The sequence below is a fragment of the Theropithecus gelada genome, chromosome 15 (genome assembly GCF_003255815.1).
Source record: "Theropithecus gelada isolate Dixy chromosome 15, Tgel_1.0, whole genome shotgun sequence".
NCBI lineage: Eukaryota > Metazoa > Chordata > Mammalia > Primates > Cercopithecidae > Theropithecus > Theropithecus gelada.
In genome coordinates, this window is record NC_037683.1 from 11,195,798 (window position 1) to 11,212,124 (window position 16,327).

Genomic DNA, 16,327 nt, shown 5'->3' on the forward strand with positions numbered 1-16,327 from the left:
CACCACACCTGGCTAATTTTTTGTATTTTACTAAAAATGTATTTTTTTGTATTTTACTAAAAATGGGGTTTCACCATGTTGGACAGGCTGGTCTCGAACTCCTGACCTCAGGTGATCCACCCGCCTCAGCCTCCCAAAGTGCTGGGATTACAGGCGTGAGCCACTGTGCCCAGCCTAATTTTTTTCCTCTCTTGAGATTTGCTGGGCTTACCTCCTTCATTTGTTTACTGTGAATTCCCTGAGAATGGTCAGAGGGCCAGGCACTACCCTGGGCACTGGGAGGCGAGGGTGGACAGAGCAGGCAGGGAGAGTGGAGTGGAAGCACCCAAGTCATCACTGCCTATCTGGGTGACACAACCTATGCAAATCTAACTGGTCTGTGTGCGTCTCCCCTCTGTGTTCCCCAGGACATGTCACAGCTGGAGCTGACTCTCCAAGCATCCAAGCAAAATGGCACCCATCCCCGAGAGGTGCTTCTGGTCCTCAGTGTAAACAGCAATGTCTTCCTGCAGCTCCAGGCCCTGGGAATCCCACTGCACTTGGCCTACGTGAGTGTGTTCCCTCCAACCCCAGGCTGAGGCTCTGGCCATGGGAGGTCCCTGCTGTCTATCTCTGTGGGCCAGGGTCTCCCACCCTAGCGGCCCGGCCCTGCTTCTCCCTTTCATCCTGACATTATTCACCAGGGTCCTGCCTGGTGAATCCAATGGTCTTTACCAGAGAGAACCCAGAGGGCAGCAGGACTACAGTAAAGAGTCTAGACCAAGAGGTGGGAGTCAGGCTGATGTGCAGCCCTGGCCAACTCTGGTCCCCTGCATAGTCTGTTTGCCTCTCTGTCCAGTGGGACAACTGAACTCAGTATTTTATAAGATAATCTTTTCATTGTCTTTGAAAAAGTTACGTGACATATATTTGAAAATATTTAAAGACAGAGGAAAAGAGCCAGGAGAAAACCTAACAATGAGGCCAGGTACGGTGGCTCAAGCCTGTAATCCCAGCACTTTGGGAGGCCGAGACGGGCGGATCACAAGGTCAGGAGATCGAGACCATCCTGGCTAACACGGTGAAACCCCGTCTCTACTAAGAAATAGAAAAAACTAGCTGGGCGAGGTGGCGGGCGCCTGTAGTCCCAGCTACTCAGGAGGCTGAGGCAGGAGAATGGCATAAACCCGGGAGGCGGAGCTTGCAGTGAGCTGAGATCCGGCCACTGCACTCCAGCCTGGGCGACAGAGTGAGACTCTGTCTCAAAAAAAAAAAAAAAAGAAAACCTAACAATGTGTTAACAGCGGTTATGGCTGGGAAGTGGGATTAGGAGAAACATTTATTTGGTTCTTTACACTTTGTTGAGTATTCAAGAGTTGCTCTAAATGGATTTGGCCTATTTTGGAGAAAAAAAAAACATTTTTTTTAAAAACTCAAGTTTTCGGGTCAGCTGTGGATTTGGGAAAAAAGTTAAAAACAAACAACCAAAAGCCTCAAGTTTTAGCAAGTGTTAGAGACATCCACCAGAGACAGGAGGCCAGGGAGCTGGGACCACTGCCAGGGGTCAGGGCTGGAGGAGGTGGGGTGGCTTGCCAGCACTGCCTCCTCCATGTGGAATGTCTGGGAGGTGGCCCCCAGATGTGAGCAGCTGTTGTTTACAAGAGAGAAAGCAGAGGGCAGGAAGGGGAGAGCCCGGGGGAGAGCAAAGATAGCAAAGGGGAGAGAGGCAGAAAAAGAAACATACCCACTGGGGGAAAGAGGCAGGCTTGAGCAAAGTTGGGCGTGGGGGACAGGGGAGAAGCTTCCAGACTAGTGACAGGGACAGCACAGAGACAGTCAGACACGACCAAGCCAGCATGTGAAAGTCCTAGGAGGGAGGGGGCCAAATCCAACCACCAGGGCCAAGAGGATTTGACTCCTTGCAGCCCATCCCTCGGCGCCCAGAAGAGGAATGGAGGTCCCAGAGGGGGTGTGGCCTTTGTCATGGATCCTCCCCATTCCCGGTCTGAGTCCGTGCTGCCCAGGGTGACGCAGGAACATGAAACGCACCCGTCAGCCGGAAGGTCGCAGCAGCCGCCGGCTCTGGCCTCGGCCACGCCGCCTTCCTCCTGGGGCCGTGCAGCTTCCCGAGCAGGCTCCCTGGGTCCCGTGGCCAAAGGGGACAAAGAGGCCAAGGCGCGGCCTTGGTGCCAGACCCAGTGCCAGGCGACCAACAGACGTCGAGCCCTGCTGTATCCCCATTTTACAGAGGATGACCCAAGGATCAGATCCCTTTCCCAACCCAGCTGTGTAAAGCCAGTGTCCCAGCCCTTTCCCATTCCGCAGGCTGGGTTCCTCACCCAACGTGCCCATCACTTTGCCCCCTTGTTGAATTCCTGCAGAGAAGGTATCTGCTTCCTTCTAGATGGGTCATTCTAGGGTGTCTTCTCTACTGTTGCCGTCTGGCAGTCCTCAATATCTAGCTTGGGCCGGGCGACCTGGCTCATGTCTGTAATCCCAACACTTTGGGAAGCTGAGGCAGGAGGGTCTCCTTTTTTTTTTTTTGAGATGGAGTTTCACTCTTGTTGCCCAGGCTGGAGTGCAATGGCCCGATCTCGCCTCACTGCAACCTTCGCCTCCTGTGTTCAAGCAATTCTCCTGCCTCAGCTTCCCGAATAGCTGGGATTACAGGCACCCGCCACCACACCTGCCTAATTTTTTGTATTTTTAGTAGAGACAGGGTTTCATATTATGTTGGCTAGGCTGGTCTCGAACTCCTGACCTCAGGGGATCCACCCGCCTCGGCCTCTCAAAGTGCTGGGATTATAGGCATGAGCCACTGTGCCTGGCCAGGAGGGTCTCTTGTGGCCAGAAGTTAGAGACCAACCTGGGAAACATAGTGAGACCCTCGTTTCTAAAAAATAACAATTAAAAAAATATATATATTTTTTTTTGAGACGGAGTCTTGCTCTGTCACCCAGGCTGGAGTGCAGTGGCCGGATCTCAGCTCACTGCAAGCTCCACCTCCTGGGTTTACGCCATTCTCCTGCCTCAGCCTCCCGAGTAGCTGGGACTACAGGCGCCCGCCACCTCGCCCGGCTAAGTTTTTGTATTTTTAGTAGAGACGGGATTTCACTGTGTTAGCCAGGATGGTCTCGATCTCCTGACCTCGTGATTCGCCCGTCTCGGCCTCCCAAAGTGCTGGGATTACAGGTTTGAGCCACCGCGCCCGGCCAAAAATATTTTTAAATCCAACCTGAAGTCCTTTTGCCCTTCTGCTGCTGCTGCTTCATTCAGCTCAATGGCCCTGGCTCTGGAGACTGTACACGAAGGAGCTCAGTCAGTGGTCCCAACAGCTTCCTCTGAATCCTTCAGCTTTCCAGAGTCACTCCTCCAGGAGGTCTTCCCTGTCTGCTTTCCTCCTCACCCCCGGCCCCCATCTCTTCAGGGGCACTGGCAGGATAGGCAGTGAGATGCTGGAGCCACCCAGATTCCCCATCCCTGTCCAACCAGGAGATCTATCTGGCTCCTTTGTTTCTTATTAAATAAAATTCTGTCTTCTATTGCTTCAAATGACTTGATGCATGTGTAGTTTCTGAATGGTAATATACCCTAGGGCAGGGACCACTGATATCTGTCTTTAATTCATCTATTCATTCATCCATCCCTTTCTTCTTTCCTCCCTTTCTCCCTTTCTTCCCATAAGCAGGAAGCACTCACCACAGGCCGGGTGTCAGGGTGAGGCTGGCATGTCAGGATCCTGTGATGGGCCCACGGCCCAGAGTCAGACAAATATTTCTCAGTGCCTATTATGTGTCAAGCACTGTGCAATGATGGGCGAGGTAGACGTTGTCCCCTGTGGACCCTCCAAGTGTAGGGAGATCCAGAGCCTCGGGGTGTAGGGAGAGACAGCTGCATGATGGTGTAGATGTGGGTTGAATGAGAACAGCTCTGGAGGGGTGGGTGATGTTTGGACAGGTGGATGAACAAGGTGGTGTGTTCATCCGGCCCCCCAGGTATGAAAGGGAGAAGGGGCTGATCTGACTGCTAGGGGGTTCTGGGCTGACTGCAGATCCACTAGACAGCATTCTCAGCTCTGGCGTCTTTCTCTCAGCCAATGGGCTGACTCCACAAATTACTTCCTGACCTCCTACGTGGGGTAGAGGGGACACAGGGCCAGGAACAGCATTCTGAGCCTCCACATGCCTCCCCAGAATCCCAACCTGGTCACCTTCCAAGAGCCCCCGGGAGTCAACACCACAGAGCTGCCATCCTTCCCCAAGACCCAGATCCTCGAGTGGGCAGCTGAGAGGGGCCCCATCGCCTCTGCTGCCGAGCTGGATAACCCCCAGAGCGTCCTCCTCCGACTGGGCCAAGGTCAGTTTTCCCAGCAACCTCTCTGGGCTCATGACACTGCTCAAGAGGAATCTGAGCTCCTCTGGCCCACGCCTCAGACTTGGACACCAAGAGTGCAAGAGGGGACACAAAGTGCCACAGGTCACATGCCGCAAACCAGTGCTGCCTTGAGACAGTGATGGCTCCTTCACCAAATATCAGATCGAAACATGTGAAATGCCAGTTTTTGACCTAAAAAACCCCGGCATTTTCATGATTTACGTGCATCTACTGTGTGCCAAAGCCCTATTATGCTAGGCACTTGGGGACACTGTGGGGACACACTCAGGCCCTGCCCTCCTAGAGCTGATACTGTGATGAGGGAGGTGACAATAAACATGTACATGTACACAGATAAATCTATCATTTCAGGTCTTGTTGGGTGGTTTCGGGGCTGCACCCTAACATGTGTCATGGGCTCATCCCTTATGTTAACCCTGTGTTGACAGATGAAACGGAGGCCCGGGGACTTGCAGAGGGTCACTTGGCAGGTAAGTGTGGAAGGGATGTTCGAACCTGGGTCCTCTGACGCCTCTCCACCTCTGCCGCACCGTCCTGCCTGCCCCACCACCGCTACCTTTGGCTGTGGGTGAGGGTGAGGCTCTGTTAGGTGCAGGGCTGCTGGGGGAAGGCACTGAGGTGCGCGTGTCTCCGCAGCCCAGGGCTCACTGTCCTTCTGCATGCTGGAAGCCAGCCAGGACATGGGCCGCACGCTCGAGTGGCGGCCACGTACCCCAGCCTTGGTCCGGGGCTGCCGCTTGGAAGGTGTGGCCGGCCACAAGGAGGCGCACATCCTGAGGGTCCTGCCGGGCCACTCGGCCGGGTAAGGGTCTCGCCCCACCCTGACACTAGGCCCCACCCCCGAGAGACGACTACCCCCCTCCCCACGGCCCCCCGTCCCCCCGCTCCAGTCCCTTATGAAGCCCCTCCCGGGTCCCAGCCCCAGCCCCGCCGCAGCCCCGTGAGACCACAGCCATTCTCCTACTCTAGGCCCCGCCCCCTATGAGCCCCTCCCCTTTAGGCACAAGCCTGGCCCCAGTCCCATCCCTATCCCATAGACCCATACCTGGCCAGGTAAGAGTGCAGCCGCCGCCCATCCGACGCCAGGTCTCGCTCCCCGCCTGTCCTGTCCGCTTCAGCGTTCCATCCGCATCTGTCTCCCCGCAGGCCCCGGACGGTGACGGTGAAGGTGGAACTGAGCTGCGCGTCTGGGGATCCCGATGCCGTCCTCATCCTGCAGGGTCCCCCCTACGTGTCCTGGCTCATCGACGCCAACCACAACATACAGATCTGGGTGAGTTTTGCGCAGCTCCTGGGACATAAAACCCAAACTCCCAACCTCTGGATCAGGGACGTTTCCTGGAGAGGTGAACCCCTGAGCTGAGTTGAAGGACAAATCACCTATGTCCATAGGTGAAGCAAGGGGTCAGGCAGAGGACACAGCAGGAGTTGGGACACAGCAGGACCGAGGCCTGGCATAACCCTGGCTAGCCTGCTGTGGCACAGACTGTGTCCATGGTCCCCTGCTCTGCCTCTCTCCCCACCATTAGACCACTGGAGAATACTCCTTCAAGATCTTTCCAGAGAAGAACATTCGTGGCTTCAAGCTCCCAGACACACCCCAAGGCCTGCTGGGGGAGGCCCGGATGCTCAATGCCAGCGTTGTGGCATCCTTCGTGGAGCTACCGCTGGCCAGCGTTGTCTCACTTCATGCCCCTAGCTGTGGTGAGCACCCTCCCCCTGCCCCTCCCTTCCCTTCCCCTCCCTTGGATCAGTGGCCACACTGTTGGTGAAGCCCCTCTGTGTGAGCTTGGGCAAGGTACATTAGCCTCTCTCAGCCTCATTTTTCTCATCTGCATGGGGGAACAATGGGAGTAGCTAATCAGAACAGCCTGAGAGTCACTTGAAACCAGGAGGCGGAGGTTGCAGTGAGCCGAGATCGAGATCGTGCCACTGCACTCCAGCCTGGGTAACAGAGCAAAACTCCGTCTCAAAAAAAAAAAAAAAAAAAAGAGCCTGGTGCAGGCACCCAGTGACCATCCGCCTGGCCTGCCTCTGCTTCCCCACAGGTGGTAGGCTGCAGACCTCACCCGCACCGATCCAGACCACTCCTCCCAAGGACACTTGCAGCCCAGAGCTGCTCATGTCCCTGATCCAGACAAAGTGTGCCAATGACGCCATGACCCTGGTACTAAAGAAAGAACTTGTTGCGGTAAGGGAACTCCTGCCCCTCTGGCTCAGGATGACATGGACATCTGGTTCCTACCCTAGCCCAAGACTCTTGGGGTCCTAGCCCAGGCAGGGGGGCAAGTAACATCCCTCTGCAAGCCTTTGTTTTCCCACTTGTATAATGGGATTGACAATGGTACCTACCACATGGTGAGAATTAAAGGAGGTCTGACAGGCCGATCACGTGGCACAGTCAGATGTGGTACATAGTAAGTGCTTAGTAAATAATGCCAGCACAAGGTAGTTGTCATTATTAATCTTAAATGCTCCCTGAGCTGGGTGGTCGCTTAGCAGAATGCCTACACAGGCCGGGCAGGGTGGTTCACACCTGTAATGTCAGCACTTTGGGAGGCCAAGTTGGGCGGATCACTTGAGGTCAGGAGTTCGAGACCAGCCTGGCCAACATGGTGAAACCCTGTCTTTACTAAAATACAAAAATTAGCCAGGGGTGATGGAACACACCTGTAGTCCCAGCTGCTCGGGAGGCTGAGGCACAAGAACCGCTTGAACCCAGGAGATAGAGGCTGCAGTGAGCCGAGAGCACACCACTACACTCCAGCCTGAGCAACAGAATGAGACTCTGTCTTGGGCGGGGGGGAAAAAAAAAACCCTACACAATGTTATCTTTGCCTGGTTGACAAATATATTTGTTATAAAAATAACACAGGATGAATACAAAAAATTAGCCAGGCATGGTGGCAGATGCCTGTAGTCCCAGCTACTCGGGAGGCTGAGGCAGGAGAATGGCCTGAACCCGGGAGGCGGAGCTTACAGTGAGCCAAGGTAGCGCCACTGCACTCCAGCCTGGGTGACAGAGCGAGACTCCGTCTCAAAATAAAATAAAATAAAATAACACATGCTGGCCAGGCACAGTGGTTCACGCCTGCAACCCTAGCACTTTGGGAGGCCGAGGCAGGCAGATTACCGGAGTTCAGGAGTTCGAGACCAGCCTGGGCAACACAGTGAAACCCCGTCTCTACTAAAATAGAAAAAATTAGCCGGGCATGGTGGTGCATGCCTGTAGTCCCAGCTACGTGGGAGGCTGAGGCAGGAGAATCGCTTGAACCCAGAAGAGGGAAATTGCAGCAAGCTGAGATTGCGCCACTGCACTCCACCCTGGGCGACAGGGCGAGACTCCATTTCAAACAAACAAACAAACAAACAAACAAAAAACATGCTTTAAAAAATATGTGAAAAGTAGAAAATCTTAACCTTCTGACCCAACGACAATGGCTGCCAACATTTTGGTGTGCTTCCTGGAGTGTTTTGTCTGTGTATTTCTTATATTGATGTAATCATAAGGGATGTGTTCATTTGTCTTTTGCTATTTCACTTAATGTATTTTTAGAGCTTTGACACCTGTACCTAATATCATGTTTAATAAGTACATATTATTCCATCATATTGACATGCTGTTATTAACTCCTCTTCCCTTGTTACACATTTAGGTTGTTTCCAATTCTGCAGTATTATAAATATGCAAAAAATGTCATTGTACATGAAACATTTCTTTATATAGGATTATTTTCTTAGGATAGATTTCCTAGTGGAATTACTGGGTCAAAAGGAATGAAGTTTCAATACATGTTGCCAACCCACTTTCCCAAAGATGATTTGAATTTTCACTTCTGATTTACGAGAGCACCTCAACCTCTTCGCTCTCTCCAGACTGTAATTCAAAAAAAGAAAAGAAAAACCTTTGCCATTGTGGGAAGTGGCACATCTCATTCCATTCTTGTTTAGTTATAATTCTCTGGGTAGTAGTGAGTGTGGGCATGGCTCCATGTGAGTGATGAGGACCTCAGTCTCTTTATCGCTGAGGCTTTGGTATTTTTCTTGATGATTTTTATAAGTTTTAAAGAAAAAAAAAAGGGGGGCCGGGCGCAGTGGCTCACACCTGTAATCCCAGCACTTTGGGAGGCCGAGGTAGATGGATCATGAGGTCAGGAGATTGAGACCATCTCGGCTGACACGATGAAACCCCATCTCTACTAAAAATACAAAAAACTAGCCAGGCGAGGTGGCGGGCGCCTGTAGTCCCAGCTACTCGGGAGGCTGAGGCAGGAGAATAGCGTAAACCTGGGAGGCGGAGTTTGCAGTGAGCCGAGGTCATGCCACTCTCAAAAAAAAAAAAAAAAAAGGTTGCCCCTTTGGCCACCACTTCCTTTGATTTGCTGCTGTTCTTTCAATTTTGGCTACAGTGGTTTTTCTTTTCTTTCTCTCCATTTTTTTTTTTTTTTTTTTTTTTTTTGAGTTAGAGACTTGCTTTGTTGCCCAGGCTGGAGTTCAGTGGTGCCGTCAAGGCTCACTGCAACCTCCACCTCCCGGATTCAAGTGATTCTCCTGCCTCAGCCTCCCAAGTAGTTGGGAATACTACCACGCCTGGCTACTTTTTTTTTTTTTTTAGACAGTCTCACACTGTTGACCGGGCTGGAGTGCAGTGGCACAATCTTGGCTCACTGCAACATCCGCCTCCCGGCTTCAAGCGATTCTCCTGCCTCAGCCTCCCGAGTAGCTAGCTGAGATTACAGGCACCCACCACCACACTTGGCTTACTTTTTGTATTTTTTTAGCAGAGACAGGGTTTCACTATGTTGGCCAGGCTGGTCTCGAACTCCTGACCTTGTGATCTGCCCACCTCGGCCTCCTAAAGTGCTGGGCTTACTAGTGTGAGTCACGTGCCTGGCCAGTAGCCTGGCTACTTTTTTGTATTTTTAGTAGAAACAGGGTTTCACCATAATGGCCAGGCTGGTCTCGAACTTCTGACCTCAGGTGATCTGCCTACCTCAGCCTCCCAAAGTGCTGGGATTACAGGCGTGAGCCACTGCACCCGGCCTTCTTTTTCTTGTTTTAGAGACAAGGTCTTGCTCCATCACCGAGGCTGGAGTGCAGTGATGCGATCTTGGCTTACTGCAGCCTCCTCCTCGATTCAAGCAATTCTTGTGCTTCAGCCTTCCCAGTAGCTAGGACTATGGGTGTGTGCCACCACACCCAGCTATTTTTTTATAATTTTAGTAGAGTCAGGTTTCACTGTGTTGGCCAAGCAGGTCTCGAACTTCTGGCCTCACGTGATCTGCCCGCCTCCGCCTCCCAAAGTGCTGGGATTACAGGTGTGAGCCACCACGCCCAGCCTGTGCTAGACTTTTATATGACTGGCAGTGCAATAAGTTTGCTTACATCAGCATCACCACAAACACTAGGCAATAGAAATTTTTCAGTTTCGTTATAATTTTGTGGAACCAGGGACCACCATCATATATGCAGTCCATCGCCGACCAAAACATCGTCCTGTGCTGCATGACGGTATTTACTATCTGGCTCTTTACAGGAACACTTGCCCCACCCCAGGCCTGAGACTGGACTGTGCTTGTAGGGTTTGTATGCCCTTGGGGCTGTGAGTGGTAATTATATGTGGAACTTGAAGGAATATTTTTTAATTTTAATAGTTCTATATTTAGTTTTATAGATATAAGAAAATGTGGCCGGGTGTGGTGGCTCACGCCTGTAATCCCAGCACTTTCGGAGGCCGAGGCGGGTGGATCATGAGGTCATGAGATCGAGACCATCCTGGCTAACACGGTGAAACCCCGTCTCTACTAAAACTACAAAAAATTAGCCGGGCATGGTGGCACACGCCTGTAGTCCCAGCTACACGGGAGGCTGAGACAGGAGAATGATGTGACCCTGGGAGGCAGAGTTTGCCGTGAGCCAAGATCGCGCCACTGCACTCCAGCCTGGGCGACAGGGCAAGACTCCGTCTCAAAAAAAAAAAAAAAAAAAAAAAGAAGAAGAAGAAGAAAATTTATGATCCAACAGCTATTATTGCTTAGGACAAGGCTTAGTGCAAAAGTGTGCAAGTTCAAGAAGTCTTAAGTGGGCCAGGCATGGTGGCTCACACCTGTAATCCCAGCACTTTGGGAGGCCAAGGTGGGTGGATTGCCTGAGGTCAGGAGTTCAAGACCAGCCTGGCCAGCATGGTGAAACCTCGTCTCTACTAAAAATACAAAAAATGGCCGGGTTACGGTGGCTCACGCCTGTAATACCTGCACTGGGAAGTTGAGGCAGGTGGATCACCTGAGGTCAGGAGTTCGAGACCAGCCTGGCCAACATGGTGAAATCCTATCTACTAAAAATACAAAAAATTAGCTGGGCATGGTGGCACGCGCCTGTAATCCCAGCAACTCAGAAGGCCAAGGCAAGAGAATCGCTTGAACCCAGGAGGTGGAGGTTGCAGTGAGCCAAGATTGAGCCACTGCACTCCAGCCTGGGCAACAAGAGTGAGACTCCGTCTCAAAAAAAAAAAAAAGAAATTTTAAGTGGTGTAGGATGATGACATCTAACAAAAATGAAGAAGGAGCAGGGCAGGGGAATGGCTGTGACTTGGGAGCCCTGGGTTGTGGTCAGTCCTTGGTGCTGGGGTGTGGCAGGCCACAGAGACCCCAGTGCCTCCTGACGGTGCCCCTCTCCCCCAACCCAGCATTTGAAGTGCACCATCATGGGCCTGACCCTCTGGGACCCCAGCTGTCAGGCTGAGGACAGGGGTGACCAGTTTGTCCTGCACAGCGCTTACTCCAGCTGTGGCATGGAAGTGACGGCGAATATGATCAGCAATGAGGTAAGAGCTGGGGCCAGGAAGGTATCGGGACCAGCCTGGTTGGTGCCCCCTCAAGTGCCTCCCTGATCCCCCCAAGGCGGAGGTGTGTTTGGGAGAGCAGGGTGCAGAGGCTCAGAACATAAGACAAGCTTGGCCACTGGTTGGCTCAGTCTCCCCATCTGCAAAATGGGTGTATTGGGTGGGATACCCTCTGGGGTCCTTTCTGGCTCTGACCAGCTCCCTGGCTTTGTCCTCGCAGGTGGTGGTCAATATCCTGTCGAGCTCATCACCACAGCGGGTAAGATGGACAGTCACGTGCTAACCCACCTGGCCCAGGGGCTGCTGCTGGGCCGGGGCCTCTTCCTGGCTTGGGAGGGAGTAGGCTTCAGGAAACTCCTGGCAAGCCATGTGTCTGGCATGCCTCGGTCTCCCCTTCCGTATGAGCGGAGCAGGACTGCTGAGGGTGACACTCTCAGTCTCTCAAGTCAGAGGTCTTAGCACATACTGGCTGTGTGGCCTTGGGCAAGTCACTTTAGTTTTCCGGGCCCAAAGGTGGCCTAAGAAAGGACTCTGCGCCACAGGGTGCCTCTGGGCAGCCAGTGAGGTGCCGTGTGGAAGCTCTTCACACAGCCTGGCACCTGGTGCCTCCTTGATAAATATTAGTTTTAAAAAAAAGGGCCGGGGGCGGTGGCTCAAGCCTGTAATCCCAGCACTTTGGGAGGCCGAAACGGGTGGATCACGAGGTCAGGAGATCGAGACCATCCTGGCTAACACGGTGAAACCCCGTCTCTACTAAAAAGTACAAAAAACTAGCCAGGCGAGGTGGTGGGCACCTGTAGTCCCAGCTACTCGGGAGGCTGAGGCAGGAGAATGGCGTGAACCTGGGAGGCGGAGCTTGCAGTGAGCTGAGATCCCGCCACTGCACTCCAGCCTGGACCACAGAGCGAGACTCCGTCTCAAAAAAAAAAAAAAAAGATGAGAGAGTCAGGCAACTCCACAGGGCCATGACGTCTGTTCCTCCCCACACCCCTCGCCCTCCTGGCTGGTGCCGCTGGACTGACCAAGTCTCCCTCCCGTCCTCCCCCAGAAAAAGGTGCACTGCCTCAACATGGACAGCCTCTCTTTCCAGCTGGGCCTCTACCTCAGCCCACACTTCCTCCAGGCCTCCAACACCATCGAGCCGGGGCAGCAGAGCTTTGTGCAGGTACCTGGCATGCCTGTCACCCCTCGGGCCTCCCAGCTCCTGCAACTTCCTCTCCACCTTTCTTCCCACCATGACTCCAGAGGAGATGAGAATCCCAGAGTCAGGAGGGAGACGGCCTGGGTGCGTGGGAGAGGGAGAGAGAGAAGGCATTGCTCAGGGATGCTGACAAGGATGTGGCCTTGTCCTCCTCCTCTGACCCAGACAGGTCCATGCCTTTCCTTCCACCGTGAGGACTCAGGGGTGGGAACTCTTCATTCTAGCCGATATTTCAAGGCAGCAGGTGGGGTGGGGTGAAGAGCAGCTGCCCATGCCGCGTGGCCCTACCTACCCATGCAGGTCAGAGTGTCCCCATCCATTCCCGAGTTCCTGCTCCAGCTAGACAGCTGCCACCTGGACTTGGGGCCTGAGGGAGGCACCATGGAACTCATCCAGGGCCGGGCGGCCAAGGGCAACTGTGTGAGCCTGCTGTCCCCAAGCCCCGAGGGTAACCCGCGCTTCAGCTTCCTCCTCCACTTCTACACAGTACCCATACCCAAAACCGGCACCCTCAGCTGCACTATAGCCCTGCGTCCCAAGACCGGGTCCCAAGACCAGGTGAGTGGAGCCTGGGCCGGCCCCAGCTTCAAGTGGGAGCTTCCAGGTCTGTGGTTTGCAGGAAAGGACATGGTAGCCCACAGGGATGTGGGGCCAGCTGGTGAGGGGCAGAGCCTTAGTCAGGCATGTCACCTGGCAGTCTGGCTGCCAGCAGCACTTTCTGCCACCCGAGAGCTTTCTGGTGGGATTGCCATGTCTTGGGCACTGGCAGACTATGCAGCTGCCAGACTATGCAGCTGCAACTGTCCATCTAGCCATCATCTATCCTTCCACTTATTCACCCGTCCGTCCATCCATCCATCCACCCTCCCACCCACCTGCCATCCCAGCCAGGCATCCACCATCTTCCCACCATCCCACCAAGGAATCTAGCCACCCACACATCCATGTAGTATGGTCACCAGTGTAATCTCAAAGAACAGGAGACCCGAGGGAAGAGGCAGACAAAGGACACACACTCCTGGCTTTCTGTATTTGCCAGTCACAACACTTCACCATCTGGTGACCCCCACTCTCAGGCAATCTGTCCTGGATGCCCCCAGAGTCACCCCCAGGCCCTTACCCAGACAGGCCTCCAGGATTACAAACTTCTCTGGTCATATGAAGCTAGGGAAGCCTTCGAGGCTCACCTAAGTGGGCCTCTCCCTCCAGTCACAGTGAGCCTGGGGCTCTGGGCTGACCTGGCTCATAGCTCTAAAGTGTTCACGAGGGTGAGGGATGCATAGTGCTCCCACAGTGTTCCTGCAGTGCTCCCAGGCATCAAGGCCTCCAGGAACTCACAGGAAACATGTCAGCAGCAGCCAGGGATTGTCCATCAGGCACCCTCCCACAGCACAGATCTTCCAGGACTCACCCAGAGGCATCCAGCTACGAAGCGGTGGAGATGGGATTCTAAGCCAAGGTTCTAGAGTGGGCTGGGGTCACAGAGCCAGGGAGTAAACCTGGAAGCCGCCTCCCAAAGGCTGTGCCACATACTGCTCTCTCTTCCTCCTCCAGGAAGTCCGTAGGACTGTCTTCACGCGCTTGAACGTCATCAGCCCTGACCTGTCTGGTGAGCTCCCTCCAGGTGTCTCGGGTTTGTTCTAGTGGCTGAGGTCACAGTAGGGCACAGCGGGCAGCCCTGAGAAATGGCCTGGGCACATAGCACGTAGCACATGGCAAGGGGGATCCCAGAGAAAGCGGCCCAGAAGGGGCAGGAGGAGGGCTTCCCAGAGTCACAGCAGCCTAGAACAGGGGCCAGAGCCTGCACTTTGCAGATGGAGAGCCCTTGCCCGGGACCATCCTGTGGCGTGGGAGTCTAGGCCTCTGCCCCTACTCATGGCTCCACTCCATCCCCACCGTTGCTGGGAGGATGGAGCCTCCTGGGTGGGACAGAGGCCCTTTGGGGTGGGGGTGCTGGCCTTGCCTTCCTTGAGGCCTCTCCCTGCAGGATGCTCCCTCTAGCCCCTCCATCAGTTCACCCCAGGCCCATACTAGGCAGAAGAGTCCCGACACTGGCGGCAGAGGCAGGGGTGAGGGATGGGGGCACCTACCTCTCTGCCACCACATCCAGGTCAGGATGGAGCCTCCACTCCCAGCCCAGGACCAAGAAGGCAGGGCTGATAACCCCATGACACAGAATTGGACATCAGAGGCTCAAGGGAAGACTGCCTGGCCTGTAGTCACACAGGAGTCAGGAATGTGGAGGGAATGAGGCTTGGAGCAATCAAAGAGCAGAGCTGCAGGGTGCTTGGAGCTGCTCTGACCCGTTGTCTACCTGCTAAAGGCTTCGGAGAGGGGCAGGGCTGACCTAAGGTCACGCAGCAGGTGGGGCAGGCTCTGCACGCCTGAGCCTCAGTTTCCTCATATTACCCCACCCATCCTCCCTGAAAACACATCTCCATCAGCTTGAGGGGCAGAGGCATGACCCAAAAGGCCTGGCTGGGCCCTCTAGGTGGATAATTCTAGCAACCATGGCTCAATGCCAGGCCCGGCTGTGATGAGCCCGTTTGCTACAAGAGGAGACTGAGGTTCAGAGAAGTCAAGGGTCCAAGGGTGAGCAGGGCTGGCACCAAAGCCCACGCAGGCCAGCACAACAGGGTAGGGGATGGGGCAGGGGCAGAGGCGGCAGTGCTGATGGCGCCGGCCCTCTCTAGGTTGCACAAGCAAAGGCCTCGTCCTGCCCGCCGTGCTGGGCATCACCTTTGGTGCCTTCCTCATCGGGGCCCTGCTCACCGCCGCACTCTGGTACATCTACTCGCACACGCGTGAGTACCCCAGGCCCCCACAGTGAGCATGCCGGGCCCCTCCACCCACCCGGGGGAGCCCAGTGAAGCCTCTGAGGGATTGAGGAGCCCTGGCCGGGACCCTGACCTCCGCCCCTGCTCCCAGGTTCCCCCGGCAAGCGGGAGCCCGTGGTGGCAGTGGCTGCCCCGGCCTCCTCAGAGAGCAGCAGCACCAACCACAGCATCGGGAGCACCCAGAGCACCCCCTGCTCCACCAGCAGCATGGCGTAGCCCCGGCCCCCCGCGCTTGCCCAGCAGGAGAGACTGAGCAGCCGCCAGCCGGGAGCACCGCTGTGAACTCACCCTGGGAGCCAGTCCTCCACTCGACCCAGGATGGAGCCTGCTCTCCGTGCCCGCCCTTCCCACCTCCCTCTCAGACGCCTGCTGCCAGTGGGGCCAATGCCTTGGAACACCTTGGGGTCCCTCCACCCCACCCCACAGAACCTTCAACCCAGTGGGTCTGGGATACGGCTGCCCAGGGCCGCGGAGAGAGACCATTTGCCACACTGTTGTAAAACCCCAAGCCCCTGTCATTTGAACCTGGATCCAGCACTGGTGAACTGAGCTGGGCAGGAGGGGAGAACTTGAAGCAGATCCAGGCCAGCCCAGCCAGGCTGACAGCACCTCCCCCTGAGGAACGGAAGAGGGCCCAGCCCAGAGCCACCTGGATCTATCCCTTCGGCCTCCACACCTGGACTTGCCTAACTGGCGGGGGAGACAGGAGCCTAGCAGAGCCCAGCCTGGGAGCCCAGAGGGTGGCAAGAACAGTGGGCGTTGGGAGCCTAGCTCCTGCCACATGGAGCCCCCTCTGCCGGTCGGGCAGCCAGCAGAGGGGGAGTAGCCAAGCTGCTTGTCCTGGGCCCGCCCCTGTGTATTCACCACCAATAAATCAGACCATGAAACCAGTGATGGGCTGGGCTGGGAGAAGGGCAGTGGCATTCAACACCAGGGTGGGGTGAGGGCACAGGACAGGGCTGCTCTTGTCCTTGGCCCCCACTGGGCTGGCCTGGTGGCAGGGGCAGCATCCTGAACAGTAGCAGGACCCAGGGCACAGGTTTTGATTCAGCCAGTTCCCCTCTGCCACTCAGC

At 54.9% G+C, this 16,327-nt stretch overlaps 1 protein-coding gene and 1 pseudogene across 3 annotated transcripts; one reads left to right on the top strand and one right to left on the bottom strand.

The window, feature by feature from the left end:
- Positions 1-391: 391 nt before the first annotated feature.
- On the top strand, positions 392-16,143 carry ENG (endoglin). 2 transcript variants are annotated; one of them, XM_025360097.1, is made up of 14 exons: positions 399-548; positions 4,173-4,335; positions 4,803-4,844; positions 5,011-5,176; positions 5,521-5,647; positions 5,904-6,078; positions 6,423-6,565; positions 11,060-11,197; positions 11,436-11,474; positions 12,264-12,380; positions 12,717-12,974; positions 13,971-14,025; positions 15,110-15,220; positions 15,345-16,143. In XM_025360097.1, the coding sequence occupies exons 1-14, from the start codon at positions 411-413 to the stop codon at positions 15,467-15,469; spliced, it is 1,797 nt and encodes a 598-aa protein (XP_025215882.1). In that variant the 5' UTR covers positions 399-410; the 3' UTR covers positions 15,470-16,143. The 2 variants fall into 2 exon arrangements, with proteins under 2 accessions (XP_025215883.1, XP_025215882.1); XM_025360098.1 differs by lacking the exon at positions 4,803-4,844 and having other exon boundaries at positions 392-548.
- On the bottom strand, positions 13,428-15,089 carry LOC112608286 (annotated as a pseudogene). The gene has a single exon (XR_003115969.1). The product of XR_003115969.1 is annotated as an uncharacterized LOC112608286 (transcript).
- Positions 16,144-16,327: the final 184 nt, after the last annotated feature.

Excerpts from the sequence above, each read along its gene's own strand:
- ENG (XM_025360097.1), top strand. The coding sequence starts at position 411 with ATGTCACAGCTGGAGCTGACTCTCCAAGCATCCAAGCAAAATGGCACC. Across the intron at positions 4,336-4,802 it reads CCTCCTCCGACTGGGCCAAG|ATGAAACGGAGGCCCGGGGA; the intron begins GTCAGTTTTCCC and ends CTGTGTTGACAG. Across the intron at positions 5,648-5,903 it reads ACCACAACATACAGATCTGG|ACCACTGGAGAATACTCCTT; the intron begins GTGAGTTTTGCG and ends CCCCACCATTAG.